At 34.3% G+C, this 26155-nt stretch overlaps 1 protein-coding gene across 2 annotated transcripts in view; it reads left to right on the top strand.

Annotated features, from left to right (window-relative positions):
- Nucleotides 1-9431: 9431 nt before the first annotated feature.
- Nucleotides 9432-26155, top strand: part of glra1 (glycine receptor, alpha 1) — a 103011-nt gene continuing 86287 nt past the window's right edge. The window contains exons 1-3 of one of the 2 annotated variants that reach the window (XM_056472083.1): nt 9432-10209; nt 20654-20778; nt 25350-25355. In XM_056472083.1, the coding sequence (XP_056328058.1) occupies nt 10163-10209; nt 20654-20778; nt 25350-25355 (178 nt within the window). In that variant the 5' untranslated portion in view covers nt 9432-10162. The remainder of the gene's footprint in view (nt 10210-20653; nt 20779-25349; nt 25356-26155) is intronic. The other variant, XM_056472082.1, reaches the window with a different exon arrangement.

Raw genomic sequence — 26155 nt, forward strand, 5'->3', positions numbered from 1 at the left:
TTTAAGCACTGTTGAGCGCGTTCTTAAACACTGCTGATTTTCCATAGTATTTACCAGTGCTCAACAGAAATAACTGAATGGCCATGAAGGTCATCAGTTCACTGCACTTCACTGATGTTTACCAACTGCAAACACAGACGAGCGATCTGCTGATTTGGGTGATGTCCGCAGCTTTGAAACGCTCCAGTGTCCATGTATCTGTGTTTGCACTCGGTGAAGAGCGGTGAACTGATGACCTTCACGGCCGATCATAGTTATTTCTGTTGAGCACTGGTAAATACTATGGCAAATAAGCAATGTTGAAGAACGCATTTAAATGTTGCATTTCAGTACTGTGACAACACTATTACAGACAACACGAGGGTGTGCCAAAGAGGACTGCGTTGTTTTATCACTTACTGGGTTACATAGGTTAAAGTAGGGAAGCGTCCCCATGGTGTTTACCTGGTGCCATGAACTGATCTCTAGGAGGACACTTAAGCTTGGTACTCTTAAAGAGATTATGGTTTTGTTTGAGGCCTAATATGCTTTTACTTGTTTAAATGAAACTTAAGTGAATGATATTAAAGTGATGTTTACACCACATGTGCCCTTTGAAATCGCAGCAACAGCATATTGTTGCAATGTTTACAGTGCTGATCCTCTACTTCTAGGTTTTTTCCCACTGTGGCCTCGATTTAGTTTTTTTAAAATGGCGGCCGTGTGAACTAAGCATATTCCAGTTAGACTTTCATAACTGCTCTACGTAGATTCATAAAGGGTTTGTATAATGGCAAACTAAAGTCTTCATTGGCTGCCTGCAAACAAGGTCCACTTTGACCTGCCATTAAACAACGTCAATTTTGTTGACAAAAACATATTTTTGAATGTCAGTTTTAATGAACCATAAGGGCAATTATTGTCATGATCACCAGTGATCTAACCAATATAGATCACTGGAGAACATTCACTTTCATTTAGACTACAATTCTGCCACCATATGAACTACAACTCCCTTCAGGCACCACACACACACACCTGTTCTGGTTCTTTATTGATTACACACACACAGCTTGGAGCTACTCAAGACTGATTACATGGACTATATAAACAGCACACACAGGTTTGTGAGTCTTGTGTGAGACTTGTGTTTTCCCCCATGTAACATTACCAAGTGTTTTTCCTTGTTTGTCTTGCAGTGTTCTGATCCATGCTTTGTTTAAATATTTTGATTCTTTGCCGCCTAGCCTGATCTTTTGACTGTATTCTGATCACATATTTTTGGATTATCTTTATGCTTCCATTTTGCTCCCGTTTTAACCATTGCCTGTCTGACTATTCTTATTATGAAAAGAACTGCACATCGATCCTCACCTCTGTTGTCAAAGCTTTACGTTACAATTATATACGTATGAGGAAAAAAGGAGAATTCAAGAAGAAGAAATAAAAGATGAGCAATAATTCAGTCAAATATACAAAATCAGCATTAATACAATATGGTAACTTAATTAAATATTAAAAGTGGTTCAAACTGTTCAGCCAAAACAAAATACCTGAAAACACATAATTGATTAAATTACTGTTGACCAAAATTGACCAAAGATTTTATGTTAGACAATAATTTTAGACATTTTATTTTACATTTTAGCATTCGCTGCGTAAAAAAACATATGGCAGAGTATTGGTGGTTCATACCACTGTGGCAACCCCTGATAAATCAGGGACTAAGCCCAAGGAAGATGAATGAATGAATGAATGATTCTATAGCAAATTTACAGTAGCGACCAAATTACAAATCCTTGGCAAAAAAACAAAAAATAAAAAATAAATAGGCACCATTTTATTTAAATAAAATGCAGAAAACTAGTTTGTGAGTTTACTCTTCTGCTATAGACACTGTCAAATTGTCCTACTGTGTGTACAATCATTAAGAATTAAGAAAGCTTATGAATCTTCGTTTCATTTTTGATAAGCAGTAAACCAATCACATTTACCAGTCAGAGCCTAGAATACTCTTGGAAAAGATGTTTTTATGAACAAATCCAATAAATTTTTTGAGAACCTTTGAAAAATTAGGTGACTTTGAATGTAAATTTTGAGAAGATAAAAGTGTGTTGTGTCCTTGGATGAATTTAAAACTGTACAAGTTCATTCAATTTAACTTATTATATGGGAGTGATTCAGAAAATAACCTAATTGGGGCAATTTATATACACATAAAAAAGGTCAGTCATTCTGATAAAGAGTACAGCCTAAGGTCACATCACTTTCCTCACATTATTTACCAGTTCAATTTATCACCTATAAACGCATGCAGAGGATGTTTTATTGTGTATTTCTATTGCTGCTGAACCACATGTATAGAGATGATTACCAGCAAGCTGTTTCATCAAGAGACAGATAATATGAGCACGCTACATTGAACTTATGAGTTTGTGCTGCATGCCTTTCCGTTTCCAACTGAAAAAGCTTCTCATTTATGGTGAAGCACACACAACGCATTTTCATCTCCTTCTTTTCACAGCCTTTCCAGTGGAAACACATCCTTGATTACACAGAATATTCCCCATGTCTGCTTCATAAAGCTAAATTGGGCTGTATAGGCTCAGGACAGTCATAAGCCATTTTGATTAAGTCAAAGTGATGCGCCGGCTGCTACAAAAGCCCACTTTTCATTTAGGTACATTCAAACTGTTTTTTAATGGACCATATTTTCATTGCAAGAATAATGTGGAAAAAACTCTCATGGTCACCAAGACTGCATTTATTTGTTGAAACAGTAATATTTTGAATCATCATAGGACTTTACTCATATTATTTTATTATTATTTGAGATGCCTTGAAACTTGCAGCATTATTTAATGTGCTGACTTCTTTTCCTAAGAAACAGAAAGAAGGGCCAGTCTAAATTTCTATGTCAATTAGACGTTTATTAAGCATAAAATTGTTTGCTGGGTACTGAGCAGCTCCTTCACTTTTTACAAAAACAGTTCATTATTACAGTCCCGGCCATGTCCTCAGCCCCTCAATAGCTAGTTAGCCCTGTGTATTTAAGTTGTCCTTTGTCGGTCAGTGATCCTCTTGTCTTTGCCTTTGTCTACCGATATCTAAATATAAGGTATGTGGCTTAGGTACGTGAAAAATTTATTCGAAATTGTTTTACAGGTTCATTTTTCGACAGTATTGGCCCTAATATGATATGGTTGGTTTTGACCATATTTGTAAGGGTTGTAAGTAAGAATTTATAACAAATAATTTATAATATAGTAATAATTGTTGTTTTGTGGATGAAATATATGCTAAATTATGATTATGGACATAGATTTATGTGTATAATAATTATGTAAATAATTAAACTAGACAAAGTTATATCTTACGTAAAAGTACTTGTATATTATGTCTTAGGTTAAGTGTACAGGTAAGTATGTATAGTATGTGAATAGTTAGTAGTAAGTATAGTAAGATTGCCGCTCCAATATGTCAGTTATGTATAGGGTTAAAATAGCTCTTTCGTCCACTGTTGTTTATATTTATGATTATGTTTTATGTATGTATTTATGACAATAAAGCTCAAATTGATTTGACTTGACTTGAAAAGGGGATGTATTTAGTATTTAGAATTGTATTTTGTGGTTTTAATATATATATGAAAATACAGGCAGAAATTAATATCAACCTTCACATAAACAGAGTTTTTAAAGTTCAACGGTATCGGTTTACTTAGTAAAAATCATAATAAGAACCAAGTGATATGACAGTTTGCTTAAACATGCAATAAACACTAATTCAGCTTTTCACGGGTCTGTTGTCTCACTACAAACATACACATGTGTCTGTTGCCTCATTACAAATATACACTCCAAATTTTGCAATATACATGTTAAACTAATAAAAGATGTTTTAACAGACCATGTGCCACTTTTGATGTGGTACTGAATGAATTTATAATTCATTCAATGCCACATTTGGCCTTGTGATGAGCTGCCCGGTTTATAAAACTTCTCTTTAACCCTTCCTTAAAGTACACATGAAATTAAAACTAACCATATTGATTTTGTTAGCACACAATGCTAGTTTTGTTGTGAACAATTCATTTAAGAAAAAAAATTGTACTTGTAATCTAAAATTGAAACTTGAAAATGCACTTCAAGTTGGTTTTCAGTTAAATTCTAAGATTAAGTCTGACTGAGGTATTGGGCGTGGTTAACATACTTAACCACGCCACTCCAACTGTCTGTTTTGACAGTGCTATGGCAACAAACAGAAATGGTGAGTAGGAGGTGTCTGTTAGGTTGTAATAACTCTCCTGAAACCCTTTTCCCAATCGTTCTGAATAAAATGCCTATTTTACTACATCCAATCAGCTTGCAGGAGAAAAAACAAGCCACACCCACTGTTTTCTCATTTAATATACAGTTTCTCTGCATTACAATACAGAAAATTCATGCAGACTTTAAAGACTGTCCCATTTTCAAAATAAGACTCCTACATGCATAAGTATAATACTTGCTTAGGTAAACTTGAAAATAAAAGGTGGGATGTATCATTGAAGCAATTTCTATTAAATGTGGCAAATAAAACGTTAAAAATTTCTAAATGAACCAAAACCAAAAATTAACATATTTAATGAAAATGGAACCAAACATGCGTATTGAAGGAGAATGGCTCTTAAGTACAACGAATGATAATTGGTATATTAATAACTAATTATATTATTCTTAAATTATATTTCATAAGAGCTTTTTAAATGTTTTTACTATGATTTTTATTTCCATTGTAAAATAAATCCCATATTCTGTGATGATAAGCCATAATTTGTCCTTTTTTGCCAAATAATTTTCTCAGCTAAATACAAGCTAATGATACAGTTAGCACATAAATTTGATTAATTAACAATCATAATCCCATACTGTACGCCTACATTACATAAGAAAGACATAACTGAATATAAATGTGTGGCGTCTGGGTTCTCTGTGGCACGTGGATTGGGAAATCCTGATCTGATGATTCAGTCTGCTCATTTACCTCCCACTGATGGAGATGTGAGATGAAAGAAAGATCTTTCTGTGCCTGAACAATAAGCGACGGTGCTTTGTTGCATTGCGCTGTTGAAAATCAACATTAGTCACACTGCTCATATGAAACTCTCTGGATTAAATTATCAGCGTTTTCTTACTACATAAAAATTAGATATGTTAATTCACTCCCTTAGATACATTTTAGACTACATGATGGCATTTCTTCTTTACTGGTATCTGATTAATGTGTTTTAATGATCTGTCTTTTACAGATAAAGCAAAAAAAGAGAAGTCATAAAGCAAAATAGAGAAACAGATCATTTGTTTTATCATATATCAATGGATCTGGCTTTCCAGTGCTGTGCAACAGAGACACATGAACGGACATGTTTCATAGTTGTGTTCTCTTTCATTAATTCTGCCATTCTGTCAGCTTGTTTGGCGTGTAATGCTGGTGTTAGCATTTTTACATGATACATAACTTTTTAATCTTAGCATCCCTTAAAAGGTTTTAATATACTCTATTCCAAGCAGTCAGAACTGACATTATTCAATTCTGTCAGTGTTTGGCCCACATACAACAATGGCAGTGGGAACAATGCAGGAAGGAGGGAATCCACCCTTAGTCTGAGCCGCTGAGTTGTTGATGCCTCTAATCACTTTTTTTCTGTTCCGTTTGTGTTGTCAGGGATAACAAAATTTTAACTGAATTTCTTGACTCTTTATTCAACATGAAATATTAGAGCTGTCAAGGTGTTATAAAGTTTGACAGAGATATGAAGAGTGTATATGAGTCATAGTTCTGATACAAAATAACCAAACTTCACAATGTGTGTACTGCATGTGTGTGTAATGTGTTTTATGTATAGTATATGTAACGAAGGCAAGCTAGCGAAGTGCTGTGCAGGTAAACCTCACTCCTCTGACCTCTAAAGGTGCTCTAGTGACAGTCTTTAGACTCCTTGTTAGAGCAACCAACTCCCATATTAAGAATCGCTGGTTCGATCCCAGCTCAGTTCTGATTGGGCGCAGTACGACCGGTGGGTTACATGTGGGGGCTCGTCCGGGATGGGAGTAAGGTTTAGGGGGGTGAGTGTAACGGAGGTCAGCTAGCAAAATGCTATGCTGGTAAACCTCACTTCTCTGACCTCTAAAGGTGCTCTAGTGACAAACGTTAAAGGCCATGGTCTTTAGCCTCCTTGTTAGAGCAACCGACTCCCATGAAAAGAATCATCAGTTCAATCCTAGCTCAGTGCGGTTTGGGTGCAGTAGGACCGGTGGGTTACATGAGTGTAACAGAAATCAGCTAGCGAAGTGCTATGCAGGTAAACCTCACTCCTTTGTCCTCGACAGATGCTTGAGGCTCTGGTCTTGAGCCTCCTTGTTGGAGCAACTGACTCCCATGCAAAGAGTCGCTGGATTCCAGCTCAGAGCAGGTTGGGTTTAGTAGGACCAGTGGGTTACTCATAGGGGCTCATCCGGGATAAGAGTAAGGTTTAGGGGCTGAGTGTAACGGAAGCCAGCTAGTGAAGTGCTATGCGGGTAAACCTCAATCCCCTGACCTCTAAAGGTGCTCTGGCAACAAACACTAGAGGTCATGGTCTATAGCCTCCTTGTTAGAGCAACCGACTCCCATGCAAAGAATAGCCGGTTCTATCCCAGCTTAGATCGAATTGGGAGCAGTAGGACCGATAAGTTACATATATATACAGTAGAAATCAGAATTATTAACCGTTGATTTCTTTTATCTGTGCCATGATTACAGTACATAATATTTTACTAGACGTTTTTCAAGATACTAGTATTCAGCTTAAAGTGCAAGTTAAAGGCTTAAGTAGGGTAATTAGGTTAATTGGGCAAGTTATGGTAATTAGGCAAATCATTGTATAACAGTGGTTTGTTCCGTTGACAATCAAATAAAAATATTGTTTAAGTGGGCTAATAATGTTGACCTTAAAAAATTTAAAAATGATTTTATTCCGACCGAAATAAAGCAATTAAGACTTTCTCTAGAAGAAACAATTTTATAGAAAACACTGTGAAAAAAATCCTTGCTCTGATAATCGTCATTTGGAAAATATTTGAAAAATAAAAAATTAAAATCACAGGAGGGCTAATAATTCTGCCTTTAGCTGTATATATAGGGACGCTGACTATATTACAGTGCTTTTTTTGAAAACACATTTTTAGGATTACATCATGTTTGTTTGTTTGTTTTAAAGCAGCTTTGCACTGACAAACATGACGCTTGTTGTTATGCCTGCAGTGCACTGACATTGAGTTGGACGGGCTTGTGAAACTCTGCATAACTTCTGACGTTTGCTCCAACAATGAAGAAATGGGAGGCAGAGGCTTGTTGTCACATGGGAACTGTACAGTTTTGACTCATAAGTCCAATTATACCAATGTGTGTTTTCTCTGTAGCAAAGGGTTCAGTTACAAATGCCAAGTTCAAGACCCTTTGAAATGATATGTTTTGTGAAATCTGTCTTCTAAGCTAAAATTGTACTACCATCATAATGACTTTGGTCTTTTTATTTACTCCAGAAAGTCCTTGCTTACTCTGAATATGCAGGATTGTGTCAAATATGGACAAACCCAAACTTTTCAGTTTAATTCATCTTTATATAACGCTTTTACAATCTAGATCAGAGGTGCCCAAACATTTTCTTATGAAGGGTCAAAAACCAAACTTGACTGATGATTGTGAGCCAAAGTTGAATGTTTTGCATTAAAGTTGCCACGGGTAATTTCCTCATTTATTTTACAATATTTAAAAATACATAGCAAAAAATACTTTAATTGAATTACCTAATGCATTCTATCTTTTTACATCTTTTAATGAATTTACTACAATAAAAACAAAAATTCATTATAATTCATGTTATAACACAATGAAGTTTAATGCTGTATACACTAATAAAGTTGCCAATCTCTTGTGCACTGTATACATATTTGTCAAGTGACAGTATTTACATAAAAAAACAAAAAATCTTATTCATTTACAACATTTAACTGAAACATTTAAGTTCAGCTTGCTTCTTTGTAGCTTAACAATAAAACAAACAAAATTTTAAGTTAAATCAGAAATGACAATATCTGTTAAATCTATGAATACCTGTCATTCTCTTTTTTTTTCTCAGATGGGACGGTGGGCCAAATCAAAGGTTACCATGGGCCAATTTTGGCCCGCAGGCACTAGTTTGGGCATCTCTGATCTAGATTGTGTAATCTCTTAAGATAGAGATTCTAGTAAAAATTAAACAACCCCAACAATTTTTTTTAGAGTTTCAGTTTCTTATTATTAACACTGATGAAAAATATATTGTTTTGATGATAGCTATAATTCATTTGTTTATAATTCACTGAAAAATGTGAAGATTTTTATTATTAAACCACACAGAACTGAGCTAAACTGAACTGAATTTAAACACTGAAAACTGAACTGACACGGATTCAATTCACTATGATATTTCATGTGAAGCTGCTTTGACACAATCTACATTGTAAAAGCACTATACAAATAAAGGTGAATTGAACTGAATTATTGACCAATAAAAAAAAGAATTCATTTAAAAAAAAATAATAATAAATAGCCTAATTCAGATTTTGTAACTTATTACTAGGCTAGATATTACTATCATTGAGTCGATGTATTTACTTGTGTAAATGTGTGCAAATTTATATTTATTCAGTTTTTAATTTAATTTCACTAATATTATTATGATATAATAATTGTAATATTAAAATGTTCATATATGATTTATTTGCAATACAGTTTGTAAAGTAATATTTTCTGTCTTTTAGTATATATACGAGAGACTTGCTTTACCAAATAACTGGATGTAATTGGATTTCCATTTTAAACATTAAATATAAGTTAAAAATGTATTACTTTGTTATTTGTTATATGTAGTTTATGGTTTTGAATTCTGATACTCCTAAAATCATTACTGAATGTAACATGTTACCGATTACTTTATTGTTAGACAACATGCCATACAAAATGTTAATGAAGTTCATCCTTTTCAATGATTCGTGTTTTTCTAATTTATTTTTTATTTGTTTGTTTTGTTTATTAGCCATTATTTTAATTAAAAAACTTTTTAACAAATTATTCTTGGTATAAGCTGATTTATCTTTGATCTTTTATACAATGCAATAAACAAAGTGCAAATGCTTGCTCAGAAATAGGCGACGAGTAATTCACTGCAGCTCTCTGCCATGTCCCTTTTGGTAGTATGTTTTTGAAAACTGTGCCATACATAATTCATATAGCTACTAAGCCAAAACAGCGTAGCCCTCCAAGTCCAACATATGGCAGTGCCCATCGCCAATCCGTGGAGGGGGCATTTGTCTGTAGTGCCATTCAGACCAATGACAGCAGCATGTGGGCGTGTGTTGAGAGTGTGTGAGGTGCTTTTTGAGTTTAGTAAATGACTGCAGCAAGAAATACCGAGGGGCTGAGAGGCTTGTGAGCGATGGAACAGACTCTGTGTGCTGAAATATCTACGTTTGGGCTTTTCTGACGAGGATTCGAGAGAAAAACAAAATGAGCAGCGTCTCCTAACTGGACCAGACAATGGAAGTAGCTTCATGCAGCACTAACAATTCACCCCTGGGAAACAAGTACGCACTAAATCAGACTACCTCAGCCAGAGGTAGCTAAAACTAACGTGTGGCTCGAAAGCGACACATTTCTTCATTGGGATGCATGTACAAAGAAGCGCGGAGGGAAAGAGCAGACGCGTATGTATATTTCCCCAATGACTTTGATGGCTGTGAGGAGGGATAGTGTATAGTTTCGTTTCTTTCAAATGTTTGCGATGGAGCGTCTGTGAATATTCTTGGCGACTGCGCATCTGATGCTGCTATGGATCGTCCGGAATGAACATCTGAATTTATCTCGTCGAGTTTTTTCCACAGCGCCGCTTCTTCCACCTGAAATTCCGCAACACGCGTGAAACAGGAGCTCCGCTTCACCTACACAGTCGCTGTCGGGAAAATGACCAGCTCGTCTGTATGCTCTTGAGATTTGTTTGGCCTTTTTGGGAATCTGAAACGAGCAAAGGACGAATTGTTCACCCCAGAAGTGCGAGAAGAAGGAATTGTAGGGCGCGCTGAGCTGTAGCTTAACTACATCTACTCATCTCCAACCTGACACAATGTTCGCACTCGGGATTTATTTGTGGGAAACTATTGTATTTTTCAGGTACGTATCACCTTGTTTTGACGTAAAAGTGTTATAGTTTTTTTTTACTCAAACATAATATTCCATTGTTTTCCATTGATATAGATGGTTTCTTCAACGTTAGCTACTTTTCCTGAGAATGTTCTGTTTAAGAAGGTAGATGCGATGCCATGTAGCAGTGATTGACTCCTTGGCCTGCTGGTTCATCTATTGAAATATAATACCTGCTAATTAAAAATAAACTAAGTCATAATTCTGTGTCATTCATCCAAGTCTGAAGAAGTAAGGATTCCTTTTAAACTAGACTAAACAGCGAACACTAGTGGTCATTCAGTGGATAGAAAGTTATCAACAGGCTTATGAAGGTAAGTCACTTACCTATAACAAATAGGTGGAAGCAAAATAACTTTCAGGATAATTGATTGAATTTTTTTCTCAATTATAAATTTCTGACTTTAAATCTATAATTTAATCAATTCCTCTTGTGCAGTTCAGCCTTTTAGCAACCCTGCGCACTTAGCGATAAACCGTCATAAAGATGCACTAGCAGGTTTTTTATTGTGTTGTGTAAAAACAACATCATAAATAATGTCTGTAATTTGGTTGTTATTATTATTGTTATTAATAGTATTATTGTAATTATTATTTTATTGGTGGAGAACGATCAGGCTCTGTTGCCATGGTTACATCGTCAAGTAACATCGATTACCATGTATTTAGTTGTAATGAAGTTTTAAACTTTTAATTTGTTTTGAAAAAATATTCAAATGCTTTTGAAATTATGTAAAAAAAATACCTGAATTTTTTTTTTCTTTGGGACCCTAAGCCTTTTTGTAGCAGAGTAGAATCCATAACCTCCATAATTCTCAGCCTAAGCAATGATATAAAAATAAATTTTGTATGCACAATATTTGTTTTTGTTTATTATTCATGCATGCATTAAAACGACATTTTACAACAAAAAAAAATAGTTTTTGCACAATTAGTTAATTTGCAGATGCAATCTATTTTAAGCTCCAGACTACTCCACATATGGATTATTGAATCAAAACACTGATTATCTCAAGAATCCTCTATAAAAACAAGCATATTGTGAAGCGTGTTCACCTTATCTGGCCAGTGGCTTTCAGTAATTATTTTGCATTCTATGGGCACTATTTAGTTAATGAACTAGAATCAGGATATTGCAGTCTCAGCTCTTGCTGCTGAACTTTGCAGAGCCTGTTAATTGATATCTCTTTCCCAGTCTCAGCCTACACCCCAACCTCATTTCACATGCAGACGTATTACTAAACATTGATCACTCTGTCAATGCTGATGCCATTGACGAATACAAATTGTACACAAACATAATTTACTCTATGATTTGAATCTCTCTTATTGATTTCCATGTTAGCGTGCACATTTTTGTCCATGCAGGAATTGTTATGTGAGAGGCTGCGGTATGCATGTCACCACAGCTACTAAAACACATGCATAAAGCACACATGACGTTATGTCATTGTGATGTCATACTAACATATGCAGGTAGCATTGTGCAGTAATCAAATCAATGGCAGTAGTCAATATTAGGCATGGTCCGGTATATGATTCTGATGGTATGATAACCTTGGATTAAAATATCAACGTTTCACAGTATAATGATTACTGCTTTTAAAATATATTCGTTTTAAATGTCTGGGGAAAAACGAAAACGTTTTTCCCCTTTCAACACAATATATTTTAATTTGAGAAACATTTAAAATATTTTGGAACAGTAAACATGTCAGGCTTAATATAGTTTCAAAAACACAGATTTCTTTACATGTTAAAACAGCATCTTTGGAAATCTTTTTTGCTGGAGATACTGTTGTCCTAAAAAAAAAAGAATTTACATGTGAATAAAAAATCTTACTTATACAATAGGAACGGTATAACAGGAAGTTTTGGCAGTATTAAAACCTTGACTTTTTCAAACCGCTGTAAATCTTGAAAACCGTCCTATGCCTAGTCAATATATAACTGCACCTCATAATACATATGCTGAGCAAACCGAATTTTATCCCAATGAAATCCACCAAACAACTACTTAAATATTATATTAATCTAACATTTGAAGAAATATCATTATATCTAGTCAAATTGAATACAATTTTTTATATTATGTTACATAAACAGTAAAAAAAAGTATATACACATAAATACTAGGGCTGTGCAATTTGGGGAACATATCTAAGTGTGATTTTTCTGACAGATACTGCGATTGCGATTTGATTTGCAATTTAATTTGGTAGTCAAGCTTCAGGTCAATAATCTGCAAGCCGTGGCAACAATTCTGCGACAGCTCTTAAAAATGATATAAATATTCCCCTATTACAGATCTCCTGTTTTTCTTTGATAATAATTTGTTTATTAATGCTTCTGAAGCAGCAGACGCTACTATCCCAATTGTCCGAGCTTTCCTTTTTGTTTGTTTCTGTTTTTTATTGTTGACATTTCGCATAGTTTGGTTGCACAAATCTGATTGGGCAGAACAAAAGCGTGCTCACTCAATTGGCTAGTAATACTGTCACACATAGACGGCAGTCACGCATTTGCTCTGGGCGAAGAAAATTAAAGAATACATATACAGTTGAAGTCAGAATTATAGAAGTGTCTTGAAAAATATCTAGTAAAATATTATTTACTGTCATCATGGCAAAGATAAAAGAAATCAGTTATTAGAAATGAGTTTTTAAAACTGTTATATTTAGAAATGTGTTGAAAAAATCTTCACTCTGTTAAACAGAAATTGGGGAAAAAAATAAACAGGGGGGCTAATAATTTAGGGGGGCTAATAATTCTGACTTGAACTGTATATTTAATATCACAGCCTCTTGCGATTTAGCCAATCGCAACATTTCAAATTGCGATTGCGATTTGATTTGAATTAATTGCACAACCCTAATAAATACTATTCATAAAAAAATTCATACTAATAAATTCATACTAATAAATACTTCATAAAATTATGAAGGAAGCAATTGACTTCAGTAAATTTGTTTCGCATTATTTGTCTGCATTTCTAGTAGTAAAGGATGTGCCATCATAACCATTAAAATAAATAATAATGAATGCTTTGTGTTTGTGCTGTACTGTAGGTTTTGTATAAGCAGATTCAGAAAAAATGAAAAAGCAAGGGATTTTTGTGGTCTTCCTTTGCCAATGTCCTTGTACTCCCCCCTTTTTTTTGTTTAAGTATACAATGTCATCTGAGTGCCAGTTTTCATGAAAACCCAGATGTGCCTCTGCATTTACTTTAGTGTTTTCCTGTCAAATATCTTGATGATAAAATCTGAAATAATTGCATTTGCTTCAATTAATTACTAAAATACTTACTAGAAGAGATTAACATTAGTCTCTTTGGTATTTATATGTGAGCAGGTAGTGTCAGCAATCAAACAGAAGCAGACGCATATCTATACTCTCCCAATTCCCTCATTAAAAGTGTATGTGAATGACTGAAAGGATGGCTAGTTCAATATCCGAAGAACAAAAAAGCCTATATATAGTCGGTTTATTTTTAGGAAGGTTTGTTCCAAGCTGCTGAAACCTCATTAATAATCAAAGACAGAATCATACCACAAATAGCACTGACCCATCACTAGAGATGCTCCTTTTGATTTCGGATCGTTCTTTATGTCTGAAAAGGTTTTTATTCATCGATATATGCGGTAGCAGTTGGAGCACCTTTGGGCTTGTTCTGAAATGTTCTCTTCTGTCCTTCAGTTTTGTAGCCGCATTGACAAATTGAGTGCGGCTTGAAGAAATGCCATCTTGGTGCCAGAGAGGCCTTTGATTTCTTGAGTGTTACACGATCAATAGGGATTGTGTTCATCAGTGGTCCTAAGAACATAATGAGCTACACTTAGGGCTAATGATTGGATCCTCGCATTAAAGTATGCAGGTCTCTGGGTTGTTTGCATATATTTTCTGGCAGGATGCTCTGGTTTGGTTCCTGCTGCATCAGCAGAAAGATCAGGGCCTCTCCACTGCCATGACCGGCATCGATCAAGGTTCATTTGTTCAGCGCTGCCTTGATCAGTGAAACCATTAATTACGAAAGATGCACATTACAGTATGTATCCAGCTGACTCTCTCCTGTGTCAGTGCAATGAGATGGCTATGCAGGGAAGCAAAACTAATAGAGACTGTATCCTCAGATTTCACAGTGTCACAAAGAATGGTGTGTTTGCGTAAAGAGTCTATAGTGATGGAGAAAAGCTGTGGGAGAGACTCAATAATCTGGCATGCCATGCCTAATCTCATTATGCTGGCATTGCAGAATTGTACATTAAACACAATGAAATGTGTTTCTTACCGTGTGAGAAACAATCGATGCAATATTTTTCTAAAGCTGGATTTATCTGATCAAATGAGCTGTGTTAATTTATTACAATTGAAAATAACTGTTTGGTGGATTGTAAAATGTTATTTGAGATGACAAAGCTTTTATTACACATCCTTCACATGAGCATTTAAAAATCATTCTAATCAATTTAAATCTGATTTTGTGTTCAAGAAAGTTGCTGTTGTTGTTTTTATTTTTATTATTATTGTTATTATTGTTATTATTATTATTATTATTATTATTATTATTATTATTATTGTCAATAATTTGATTGTTTTATATATACAGTTGAAGTCAGAATTATTAGCCCCGCTGAATTATTAGCCTCCTGATTATTTTTTTCCCCAATTTCTGTTTAACGGAGAGAAGATTTTTTCAACACATTTCTAATCATAATAGTTTTAATAACTCATCTCTAATAACTTATTTATTTTATCTTTGCCATGATGGCCGTAAATAATATTTTACTACATATTTTTCAAGACACTTCTCTACAGCTTAAAGTGACATTTAAAGGCTTAACTAGGTTAATTAGGTTAACTAGGCAGGATACGGTAATTAGGCAAGTTACTGTAAAACGATGGTTTGTTCTGTAGACTATTGAAAAAATTAGCTTAAAGGGGCTAATAATTTTCACATTAAAATGTTTTTTTTTTTAATTAAAAACTGCTTTTATTCTAGCCGAAATGAAACAAATAAGACTTTCTCCAGAAGAAAAATATTATCAGACATACTGTGAAAATGTCCTTGCTCTGTTAAACATCATTTGGGAAATATTTAAAAAGAAAATTTAAAAGGTATTTAAAGGGCGGACTTTGTGAGTGGAAAAACTGAATGCTTCACTAGCGAGAAAACAGTTAAACAGACCATCTGCAGCGCGAGAATGAGAGAATGAGCCTCCTCATTCTTTAGTTTCACTTTCACTCTCTTTCGTAGATAAGGTATAGCAAAATAGCAACGCGCCAACAATGTGCCTTAACACACCTCTATTCTAGACCGGAACACCCATCAGTCCACAAAGTGGCGCAAATGGATTTGCTATTTAAACAACATGGCGGAAAGGGGGAGAATTATGGTCTGAAACTAGCAACACGTCATAGAAGCACATCCTGCACCTTATTGCATCAGGTGTATGATAGGGCCCTTTGTGTGAATCATGAATAAAAACTAATAAACAAATTGCAAGCAAAAATAAATGCAATAGAGCAATGAAAAAAGTAAAACTAAAAAACTTTAAGGTTTTCCAGAGAGTCAAACAGTACAGGTACAGAAATCAAATAATAAAACATAATGTAAAGCGTAAAGTAACACTGCATAGACTTCATTGTATTAATAAATTAGTTGAAAGTTACATGTTGTACATTTTGTGCCCAAAAGCTTTACTCTTTTGAAATGCCTTTAAAACACATGTAAAGGATAATGTTTCCCTCTGTTTTGGTTAATCTTTGCAGTGACTCCACGAATTTCATTTATTCTGAATTGTGGTGCTAATCAAATGTAATAATCCAAACTCAATATTGCATATACTGCGATGTGACTATTGCAGACACTAGGGCTGGGCGATAAAATCGGTTTCAAGATTTATTGACCGAAAACCATTGTGAATATCGATTTAAAAAAATGCAGTGTGTAGTTTTGGTAGGAAGTAGTAGTATTATTAAATAAGTACTATAGTATAATATATACTATATTATATATAGTACTATAGTATTATTAAAATGTGGCTGCTGAACGCACATGTTGGAAGCAATGCTAAGCTTAGAGTGTAAGTTTGTCATTTCCAAATGAGACGCGCGACTTGCCCGACGCACATATGGAAGCAAGCGGCGCTCATGTGAACTGTGTGCATTATCCAGCCGCTCCTACAGTAGGTGACACTTTAATATGGCCATTACCTCCGCACCTTGTACCGCCACCGCTTTTTTTGAGGTAATAATATCACCATGATGGTCAAAGAAATCAAAACATTCTTTTCACCCCAACACAATTTAATAGGGCACTATAAAAGCTAAACAACTTAATTCTTATATTTGCTTAATTTTTGCAGCCTAGGGCTATACGTCTCACCATGTATTGTATCTTTTTTAAAACATACAGTATAGTGTAAAAGCATGTTTATTACTAAGAAAACTAAAACAAACAAACAAAATTATATTTTTTAATTGAACACATCACATCACATAAGGTATAGTACACATACAGTACCGTCCTAATGTGAAAAGGCAAAACTGAAAGTCTATGGTTAAAGCACCACCCAGTGGCCAAACGCTGCTGTTGCACGTAGGTACCTCCGTGGCGGCGTTAACAATAGCGGCAGATGGACCGTTTTGAAATGGTGACATCTGTAGTTGAAAACATCCAAACTTTTCTGAATGCCGCGAGCACACAGCGATTCATGTATGTAGAACTAACCAATCTGCTACACTCTTTGTATGGAATACACACATTTAAAGAGCCCATATTATGGGTTTTTGAAAACGCCCTTCCATGTAGTGTGTAACACAGCTCTAAGTGAAGTGAAATATCCAGCTAAGGCTTAAATCTGTAAGTGTACAGTGTTTAAAACTATTGATTCATCTATAAAAGAGTCGACTCATAGTGCTTCAAACGAGTCGCCTTGATAACGAGTCATTAGGTGTTTCGCGATGACGCAGCCACGAAACACAAGCCTCGCCAGTAGTTACGCGCGCAAACCAGGGAGATTTGAAACCTGCGGCCCCGCCCACTAACACAGAAAAAACACTAGACACACACACACACACAGACGCCGCCGGTCGAATGAAGTCACGCTGTGCTCAGATGGATAATATTGACAGTCTCTACCCAAAGATGAGTTGTTAACCTGGTACAGTACACGCGGTTACTCTTTATATTCTCTTATCACATGTAAGCCACGTTAAAAACGCGACGCGTGCCGCTTTGTTTACGGATTTAACGTTAAAGGCTTTTGTGAGCTCGCGTTCCACTGCCGTTTGTCGTTGCTATGGTGATCGATCGTAAGCTAGGAGACAGGAGACTTGTGTCACTTTCCCTAGTTCTTCTGAGGAGCGTTGTGTGTGTGTGTGTGTGTGAGAGAGAGAGAGAGAGAGAGAGACTCGCGTCGCTTTCCCTAGTTCTCCTGAGGAGCGTTGTGTGTGTGTGTGTGTGAGAGAGAAAGAGAGAGAGAGACTCGCGTCGCTTTCCGTAGTTTTTCTGAGGAGCGTTGTGTGTGTGTGTGTGTGTGTGTGAGAGAGAGAGAGAGAGAGAGAGAGAGAGAGAGAGAGACTCGCGTCGCTTTCCCTAGTTTTTCTGAGGAGCGTTGTGTGTGTGTGTGTGTGTGTGTGAGAGAGAGAGAGAGAGAGAGAGAGACTCGCGTCGCTTTCCCTAGTTCTTCTGAGGAGCGTTGTGTGTGTGTGTGAGAGAGAGAGGGAGAGGGAGAGAGAGAGACTCGCGTCGATCTCCCCAGTTCTTTTGAGGAGGGTTGTGTGTGTGTGTGAAAAAAGCCTTACACTATGAAGCGTGTATGCTCTGTGACTACTTTTATATAGTTGATTACCAGCTGGGCATTTCACTCTGTCTCGTGCTGAAGGCTGTCACTGTCGACCAATCGCAGCAGGCTGTCATCGGTCCAATCAGCGCAGATTAGCTTCGCGCTGAGGAGGGGGTTGGGAACAAATGAATCGCTGAACGATTCATATGGGAGTCGTTGGGATAATTAGGTAAAAATAAATGCAGGTTATAAGACCATCAAAGTGTTTTATGACCTTGCATGCATATTAGACTGTTGTTGGAGACCCTTACAACCTAAATATGACCCTATTTCATGTATAATATGGGCTCTTTAAGTTATAATGGCAGACTAATTACCTCAGACAAACACAGCGCCCCCAAACACTACAGCGCTTTTTACTTTCCTCTATTAACTTGCATCAGAGCTGCAGCAGTGGTTTGTCCATTTGTCATCCTCTGAGAAATGGTCACCTAGTTACGAGAGAAAAACAACACGCGAAAATGAGTGTCGTGTAGCAGCAGTGAGGAGATTGTAAATAAAAAAGCATGTAAGGATGTTGTCAGAATGGCTTTTTGGTTTCTTTTCTTGTGCATCCCAGCCATTACCTCCCCATCTAAAAGGGTTTTTAGCATAAGGGGTTATGTAGTCATTCAACTTTACAATTTGTCATGTTGCAGTATGTATTTGAATAATGATGGCTGGTTCATTTACTTGATTATCATCATTTATGTTGTTGACAGAGTTTGAGGTTTACTGCATCATCATTTTTCACACCTTAAAGTTTGCTTTGATTGTTCAGTATTTATCAAGTTTCAAGAGTCTCTTTAACACTTATGTTTATTTTATTATAAAGAGATCGGATATTTTGATTAATATTTTTATTTTTGACTATTAAACTACTTGCCTTAGTAATGCTGGTAAATGAAAATTAAGTGGTTTAATAACCAAAAAATCTTAATATTCCTAAATGTATTGCTAAAAAAATATTCAATAATTATCGATATCGAATGATATAAAACATGATAACTTGATTTATTTATTTTTTTTGCAATATCGCCCAGCCCTAGCGGACACAATACGAATATAGACCTTACTACTTAGAATGTAGAATGTACTTATACATAGTAGTTATAATATTAATATTGCGTTTACATTTATTAATTTTACATTTAACATTAATTTAGCAACTTAAAAATAAGAACGGACAATAAAGTAAAGAGTAGAAAACTAAAATAATCAAAGCAAGAAAATAGTAATTACAATTCCCAATTGATCTTAATAATAATAATAATAATAATAATAATAATAATAATAATAATAATAATAATAAAAAAAATAAAAATAAAAATAATAATAATAGTTTTTAAGGAATATTAGACAATTATGATCATTTTATCAGGAATTAAAACATATTTTATAATTCTTTTGTAACCACGTAAAACACACACTGAATATTCTACTTGTGTGTACAGATTTAAACTTTATTGCCACATTTATTCTGAAGTCTTTCATGTTGATAAATGCTAACCCTTATCACATCTTATGAAAGCATTTGATTAAAATTCAATTGAACATGTTTCGGTGTTCTCCAGACACATTTTAGCTTTAAAAGACACACACGGAGGAGCAGCATTTCCCGGAGTATTTCCCTTTATGATGTATCCACATTTAAATGCCAAGCACTTCTCCAGTTTAATAGTTAGCCGACACCAGCAAATGTTAATGAGCAAAAAGAATAATGATGTGCAGAGCGGGGAAAAAAAGCCTGACTATTGGTTATTTTCAAAACAATGGATAGCCGGTGACGCAGAAAGTCAATGGACATGAAAGAATAATGGATATCCCGCCAAAACAGTTAGACAGGATTCAGTGGCTGGTTAAGAAAATAGAGCAATTCCCCCCAAAGAAAGACCCATGAAATTGGCAAGAAAAGGACCATGTCTCAAGGACTTAGGTGAAATCAATATACCAAGGGCTATTTTATGATTATTATCCTCCATTTTTGTCAGACACACTAATGTTAGATGAAAAAAAATGTCTATTGTTCCTTTGAGTTTACAGCAGGAGGACTTGAATGAGTCGATACATATTAAAGTCCATCATGTACAGGGACTTGGCAATTAAATGCAGGGCAGATAAAGAGCCCTATGGAAGCAGTTAAAATGCGACTGAAAGTGTTATAGGCTAAAAAGCCTGTGGGAGAAGTTAAGGTCAGTTAGTGACCTGACACCGAACGGACATCTACACCGAGGTGTCAAAAGCACACTGTTAGCACTAATTAAGCTCTAATGGATCCCATTGCTAATGAAGCCACTGAAACTCGTGTATGACAAAGACTCGTTTCCATCTTTTTTTTATGGATTCTCCTTTAGAGCTTCGAGTCTGGATATTTAAATCCAAAGCTCTTTTTTCCCAATTGTTTAATATCACTATTAAAAATGACAGCATGTGATGTAACTGTGCATTTCAGCTCGAAATAAAATAAGTGAGTCAGAGATATCGCCGTGCCTTGGGGAAGAAATAAGTAATAATTAAAAAAGAAATCTCATAATGCAGCACTTGTGCTCCTCTGTTTTTTAATGCACCCTCTTTTTGTCGTTCCACAGCCTGGCAGCGTCCCAACAAGCAGCGGCTCGGAAAGCTGCATCCCCAATGCCCCCCTCAGAATTCCTGGACAAGCTAATGGGGAAAGTGTCCGGTTATGATGCAAGAATCAGACCTAATTTCAAAGGTAAGTCTATCCACCAAGACACTGCTGGATATCACAGGAATGTAGCCAAGCGGCATTTTGAAAACTGTTTTTTTAAAGCCCCTAATAACGCAATTGGGTAAATTTAAAAATATACAAGATATGCGGTGTTTCTAAAAGCACAAAGATTTTAAAATTCTTTTTTCAGTGTTTTTTTTTCTTCATCTTTTTTTTTTGAGTCGATAAAGCATTACCATTTTGTAATTTTGGATCTGAAAAGGAATTAAGTGTTTTTTTTTACTCATCTTTTTGAAAAACGTGAATTTAATAACTAAATATTTATAAAAATATAAAACATATTATAAAATGTGCAGTTTTTTTTTCGAAAAGCACAACTATTTGCAAAGAAAATGTGCAAGTTTCTTCAGTGTTTTCTTCTTTCTATCTTTTTTTTTTTTAAATAGATAATCATTACCATGTAATTCTAAGCATTAACATTTTGTGTTCAGGTCATTTTGGATCCAGGTATGTATGGAGTAAAGTATGCTAAAATAATCTTTTGTAAAATTATGTTTGAATTTATATTAGTCTTACTATTGCATTAGTATTAGTAGGAAAGTAAAATACAAGTAAATATATAAAAGTAAAATAAATGTATTTTGTTTTTATAACGTCTTTGAGTAACATTTATTCTATTTTGATGTTGTTTGTTAGAATTAAATATGTATTTTTTTATTAATTTTGACATCTGAACAGTTTTTATTTGAGTTAAACAATATGTATTTATACACTGTAAAAGATTATATGATCAGTTAGTCCTGAAAGCATATGTTTTTAGGTCATTGTAACTTGTTAAACTAAGTTAATCATATTCTAATTTAATTTTTATAAGTCACGCAAGCTGTTTTAAGTCAGTTTAACATAGTATAAGTTCAATGGACTCATAAAGTTAATTTGATTCAGCTTAAAATCAGGATTTTTTTACAGTGTACAAATCAAATTTGTCATCAGTTATACAAGTATAAATTTTGCAGTGTGTAATTTCACATTTCAAAGAATTTGGCAATTTTTTAATCACTAAAAAATTGTAAAATATGTTAATAAATGGGGAAATTCTGACATTAAAACAAGTGATATATTATAACAAATATAATGTCACATATTATGTAAATAGTATGATGTTAATTATAATGTTTTCTCCCTAATAATGTTTTCAGATGATGTTTTCATAGCATAATCCATCTTAAAGTGATTTTATCATTCATTCTGAAGGCTATTTAATAATAAAAAAAACAGTTTATACCTCAGTGCATGGTTCATACGTAATAATATATCATATCATAAATACCTCACCAGGAATAACATGTACATTAGTTATATTAGGAAACCTTCTCCAAAGCTGGCTACATTCCTGTTTACGGTCCATGATCTTGAATCATTATCCTGAGTGAATGTCTATGGTGGTGCTCTGTATCCTGTATATTATATTGTGTGACGTGTGTTGGCACTGTTAGAAATAGACACCCAAGATGCATGTCAGAGGTCTCCTCATATTCAACAACATATTAATGTCAGTCATTGCAAATTATAGCCTTGCCTTTTCCTTAGCTATTCTAGGAAATACACAGCAGATTTTTTTAAGGTATGCTGGTAAAATGGAAATATAAAAATGTTTTTTAAAAAGATGACATTTATTTAATATTTTTACAAATTATAATATGATAAATACACAAAGTTTTTATAAAAAAAAATATATATATATATAAATATATATGTGTTTTGGAAATATTTCTGACAATATTGTGTGCCTATATCAACTTTAATACACTATTTAATGCACTTTGAGTTCCTCAAAGAAAAAAAAAATATATACAGTGCTCAGCATAAATGAGTACACCCTTCACAGTAGGCATTGGCTGGTATAAGATTCTGATGGTATGATGAGCTTGGATAAAAATATCACGGTTTGACGATATTGTTATATTTATTTTTTAAATGTCTAGGTAAAAAACAAAAACTTGAACACAATATATTTTATTTTGAAAAACATTTACAATATTTTGGAGCAGTAAACATGTCAGGCTAAATAATTCAAATGAATCATTAACTTCTGCTGTCTTCATTAGTTTCAAAAATACAGATTTTTTTACAGTTTAAAATGGTATCTTTGGATATCTTTTCTGCTGGAGATACTGTTGTCCTAAAAAAAAAAATGTAAATAAAGAAATCTTGCATACGTAGGTACGGTATAGCAGAACATTTTGGCGGTTTTAAAACCTTGACTTTTCCAAACCGTAGTATATGGTTATCGTCTCATACCTCTCATATCTCTCTTTTAAATTAATGTTTTTTATAGGATGCTTGTACATTAATATTTTTGTTCTTAACTTAAAAACTTAAGAGCACAGACATTAGTACAGACAATGTGGAGAAAATATTAAATAAAATGTTAAACCATAAAATCAAAAGAAACATAAACTATAACAAACTATAACAAACTAAATGCTGCAGTTTGTCATTTGAATTCAACCCTTATGTACTGTTGGGGATGTTTTCATCCACTCTGGGGTGATTTTGAGTATTAATTTGGCCATAAGTTTTTCTGTGTTTCAGCTAGCAGAATGATTTAAGGTGACAAATCTTATTTTGACACATACTGTATTTTGAGAAAATGCTTTGAATGAAAAAAAACTCAACAATACACGCAGGGCAAATTTACTACTCTTTTGTTACGTTCGGGATGAAAACATCCACTAAATTAAACTTCTGCAGACATGCATCAGATAAATATTTTCATAATTAAAAATAAATATATATATTTATAAATCTGTTAATCAACCTCAGCTCAGATCTAAACTACAAAATTGTTTAGAAAATGTACAGGATTTTAATTCTTTAGTTGCCAAATTCATAGATGATGCAACTGATTTGTTTTAATATAAAAAGTAATTGTGAATGTAATTTTTTTTTTACCTTTTATCACAGTATTGGACATGTGAAACAACATTGCATTTGATGCATTGTTTTTGATTGATTTTCATTTTTTCTCCCTAATTTACTGTTGGTGGCAGTTTTTGCCCCATTGACTTCTTTTATAACCACATTTGATTTTTATTACAAAACCATGACACTATAAATCATGAATTTTAGTTTTTTGGTGTTTTTCCCTGTTAGGAAGAGGTAAAATTGATAATTTTTACTGTTGATCATCAGTTGGCACCACTGACCATTTAGCCTGTGCAGAAAAAAAAAGAAAAAAAAAAGCTTAGTTTCTGGATTTTATATGGAGTACAACAAAAAGTGTGTGTCTGTGAGTGTGTGAAAGTGACCTTTGCACAATTACCTTGATGTGTCTGAGAAAATCTAAATTTGCATCTTCGCTCTCAGAACTACATGGAGTAAATAAAAACAAAGACTGTATATTTATGCACCATCATATGTGGTAATAATGGAAGTCAATGGAGCAAAAACAGCCACCAACACTAAATTAGGGAGAAAAAAATGAAAATCTAACAATGCATCAAAGCCAATGTTGTTACTAATCGTTCACATGTACAAGACTGTGATAAAAGGTAAAAAATCCAGTCTACAATTATGTTTTATATTGAAAATACGTCGTTTGGTGTGTTATTTTTTCCACCAAACCAGTGACATCATTTATAAACTTGGCAAGTAAAGAGTTGTAATTTAGTTAGCAATTTAGAACTGAGGTTGATTAACAGATTTATGCAAAATAATTGATAAAAATATTTATCTGATGCATTTTTACAGCAGTTTAATTCAGCGGATGTTTTCATCCCGAACATAACAACAGGGTAGTAAATTTGAACAGTGCACAAGGGTTAAATGTTCTCTTTCTATTCCTAAAGATGTCAGGTGACCAAACTCTTATTTTAATAGATAGAACTGTTTAATAATAAAAAATATTGTCTGCGTTCACTTAGAAATAGATGCAGATCTTCATTTTGAAGAATAAGGGGTGTACTCCTTTATGTAGAGCACTGTATATTCACCTTTTATGTATTGTGTAGATCAGGGATGTCAAACTCAATTCCTGGAGGGCCACAGCCCTGCACAGTTTAGTTCCAACCCTAATTAAACACAGCTGATCAAACTAATTAAGTCCTACAGGTAAGTGTGTTGAAGCAGGGCTGGAACTAAACTGTGCAGGGCTGCGGCCCTCCAGGAATTGAGTTTGACATCCCTGGTGTATAGTGTATATATTCAATTTAATGTGAATATTAATACCCCTTTAAAAATAATATTTGAATGCATATTGTTTATTCGAGACGAATGTATCAGATGTGTGATTATTGTGCATGCGTGTTAACCAGTAACACTTTATAATAAATCAAGCAAGCGATGTACTGACATTCTATAATGCTTAACAAATCATTATTGTTGTACATTGAAACATGAAGTACTGATCTGTTAAGCTTTATATTAAGCTGCATTATATCTATATCACTAAACGTTATTATAAAGTGTTCTCAGTTGATTTGTTTAAACAGTAACACTAATGCAGTATGCTAAATGATGTTTTAAAAAGTAACCTGTAATCTGACAAATGTCTACACTTTGTATGTGTGTACATCTGACTCTTCCTCTGAAAGTCGTAGGTAGGTAAAAGCATTACTGAATGATAGGAACATTACAGTAATGTATCCTTAGATACTTTGTCTGGACTGTTAAACCTGCTTGAACGCTTAAATGGCAAACGGCCCCCCCTGTCTGGTTTTGAGAGGCCTTGCATCTTAACCTTGCTCGTGGCAACGGATTTATTTCTTTTATTTATTTATTTTTTGTTGACAGCCAGTGCTGTGATATAGGGAATGAATTCTGACATCTTAACTTCTGCTGTTTGCTGAGTTTTGCTGCAACCTTGTTATGGTGAACGCCGTCATATTGCGGAGTTTGTTGATTGTTTTCTTACTGAAAATTACCCTGAAGTAGAAGATATTCTCAAAACTCCGCATTGTGGCTTTATGTGTGATTTACAGATCCAATCTAAATCATTAACATATTTAAATCCACATTTTTCTTTCTTGTAATATGCCATTTAACACATTTCACTCCTCTGTGATATTATGCTGGTTCAATTAGGTTTAAACTTAGTCACGATCATTTCTTTTGGGGATAACGGCTTAGTCAGATTGCGATGTGTTGTAATTATCTTATATTACCAGTCACAATACATCTTTTGCATCTTTTTGCAAGCGGCAAAACGTAAAATGGTCTGGTCATTTGACATTTCAATTTAAAATAATATACCATTTAAATAAAATATAAAAGCAAATAATAAAACTTTCAGAGCTTCAAGACAAAAAGTCTAATTTGTGGGATTTAAATGGGTTCATTTGTATTAGGCCTGTCACGATATCTAGTTTTTGTTGTATGATATATTGCACTAAATGTATTG

The sequence above is a fragment of the Danio aesculapii genome, chromosome 14 (assembly GCF_903798145.1).
Source record: "Danio aesculapii chromosome 14, fDanAes4.1, whole genome shotgun sequence".
In the NCBI taxonomy this organism is placed as follows: Eukaryota; Metazoa; Chordata; class Actinopteri; order Cypriniformes; family Danionidae; genus Danio; species Danio aesculapii.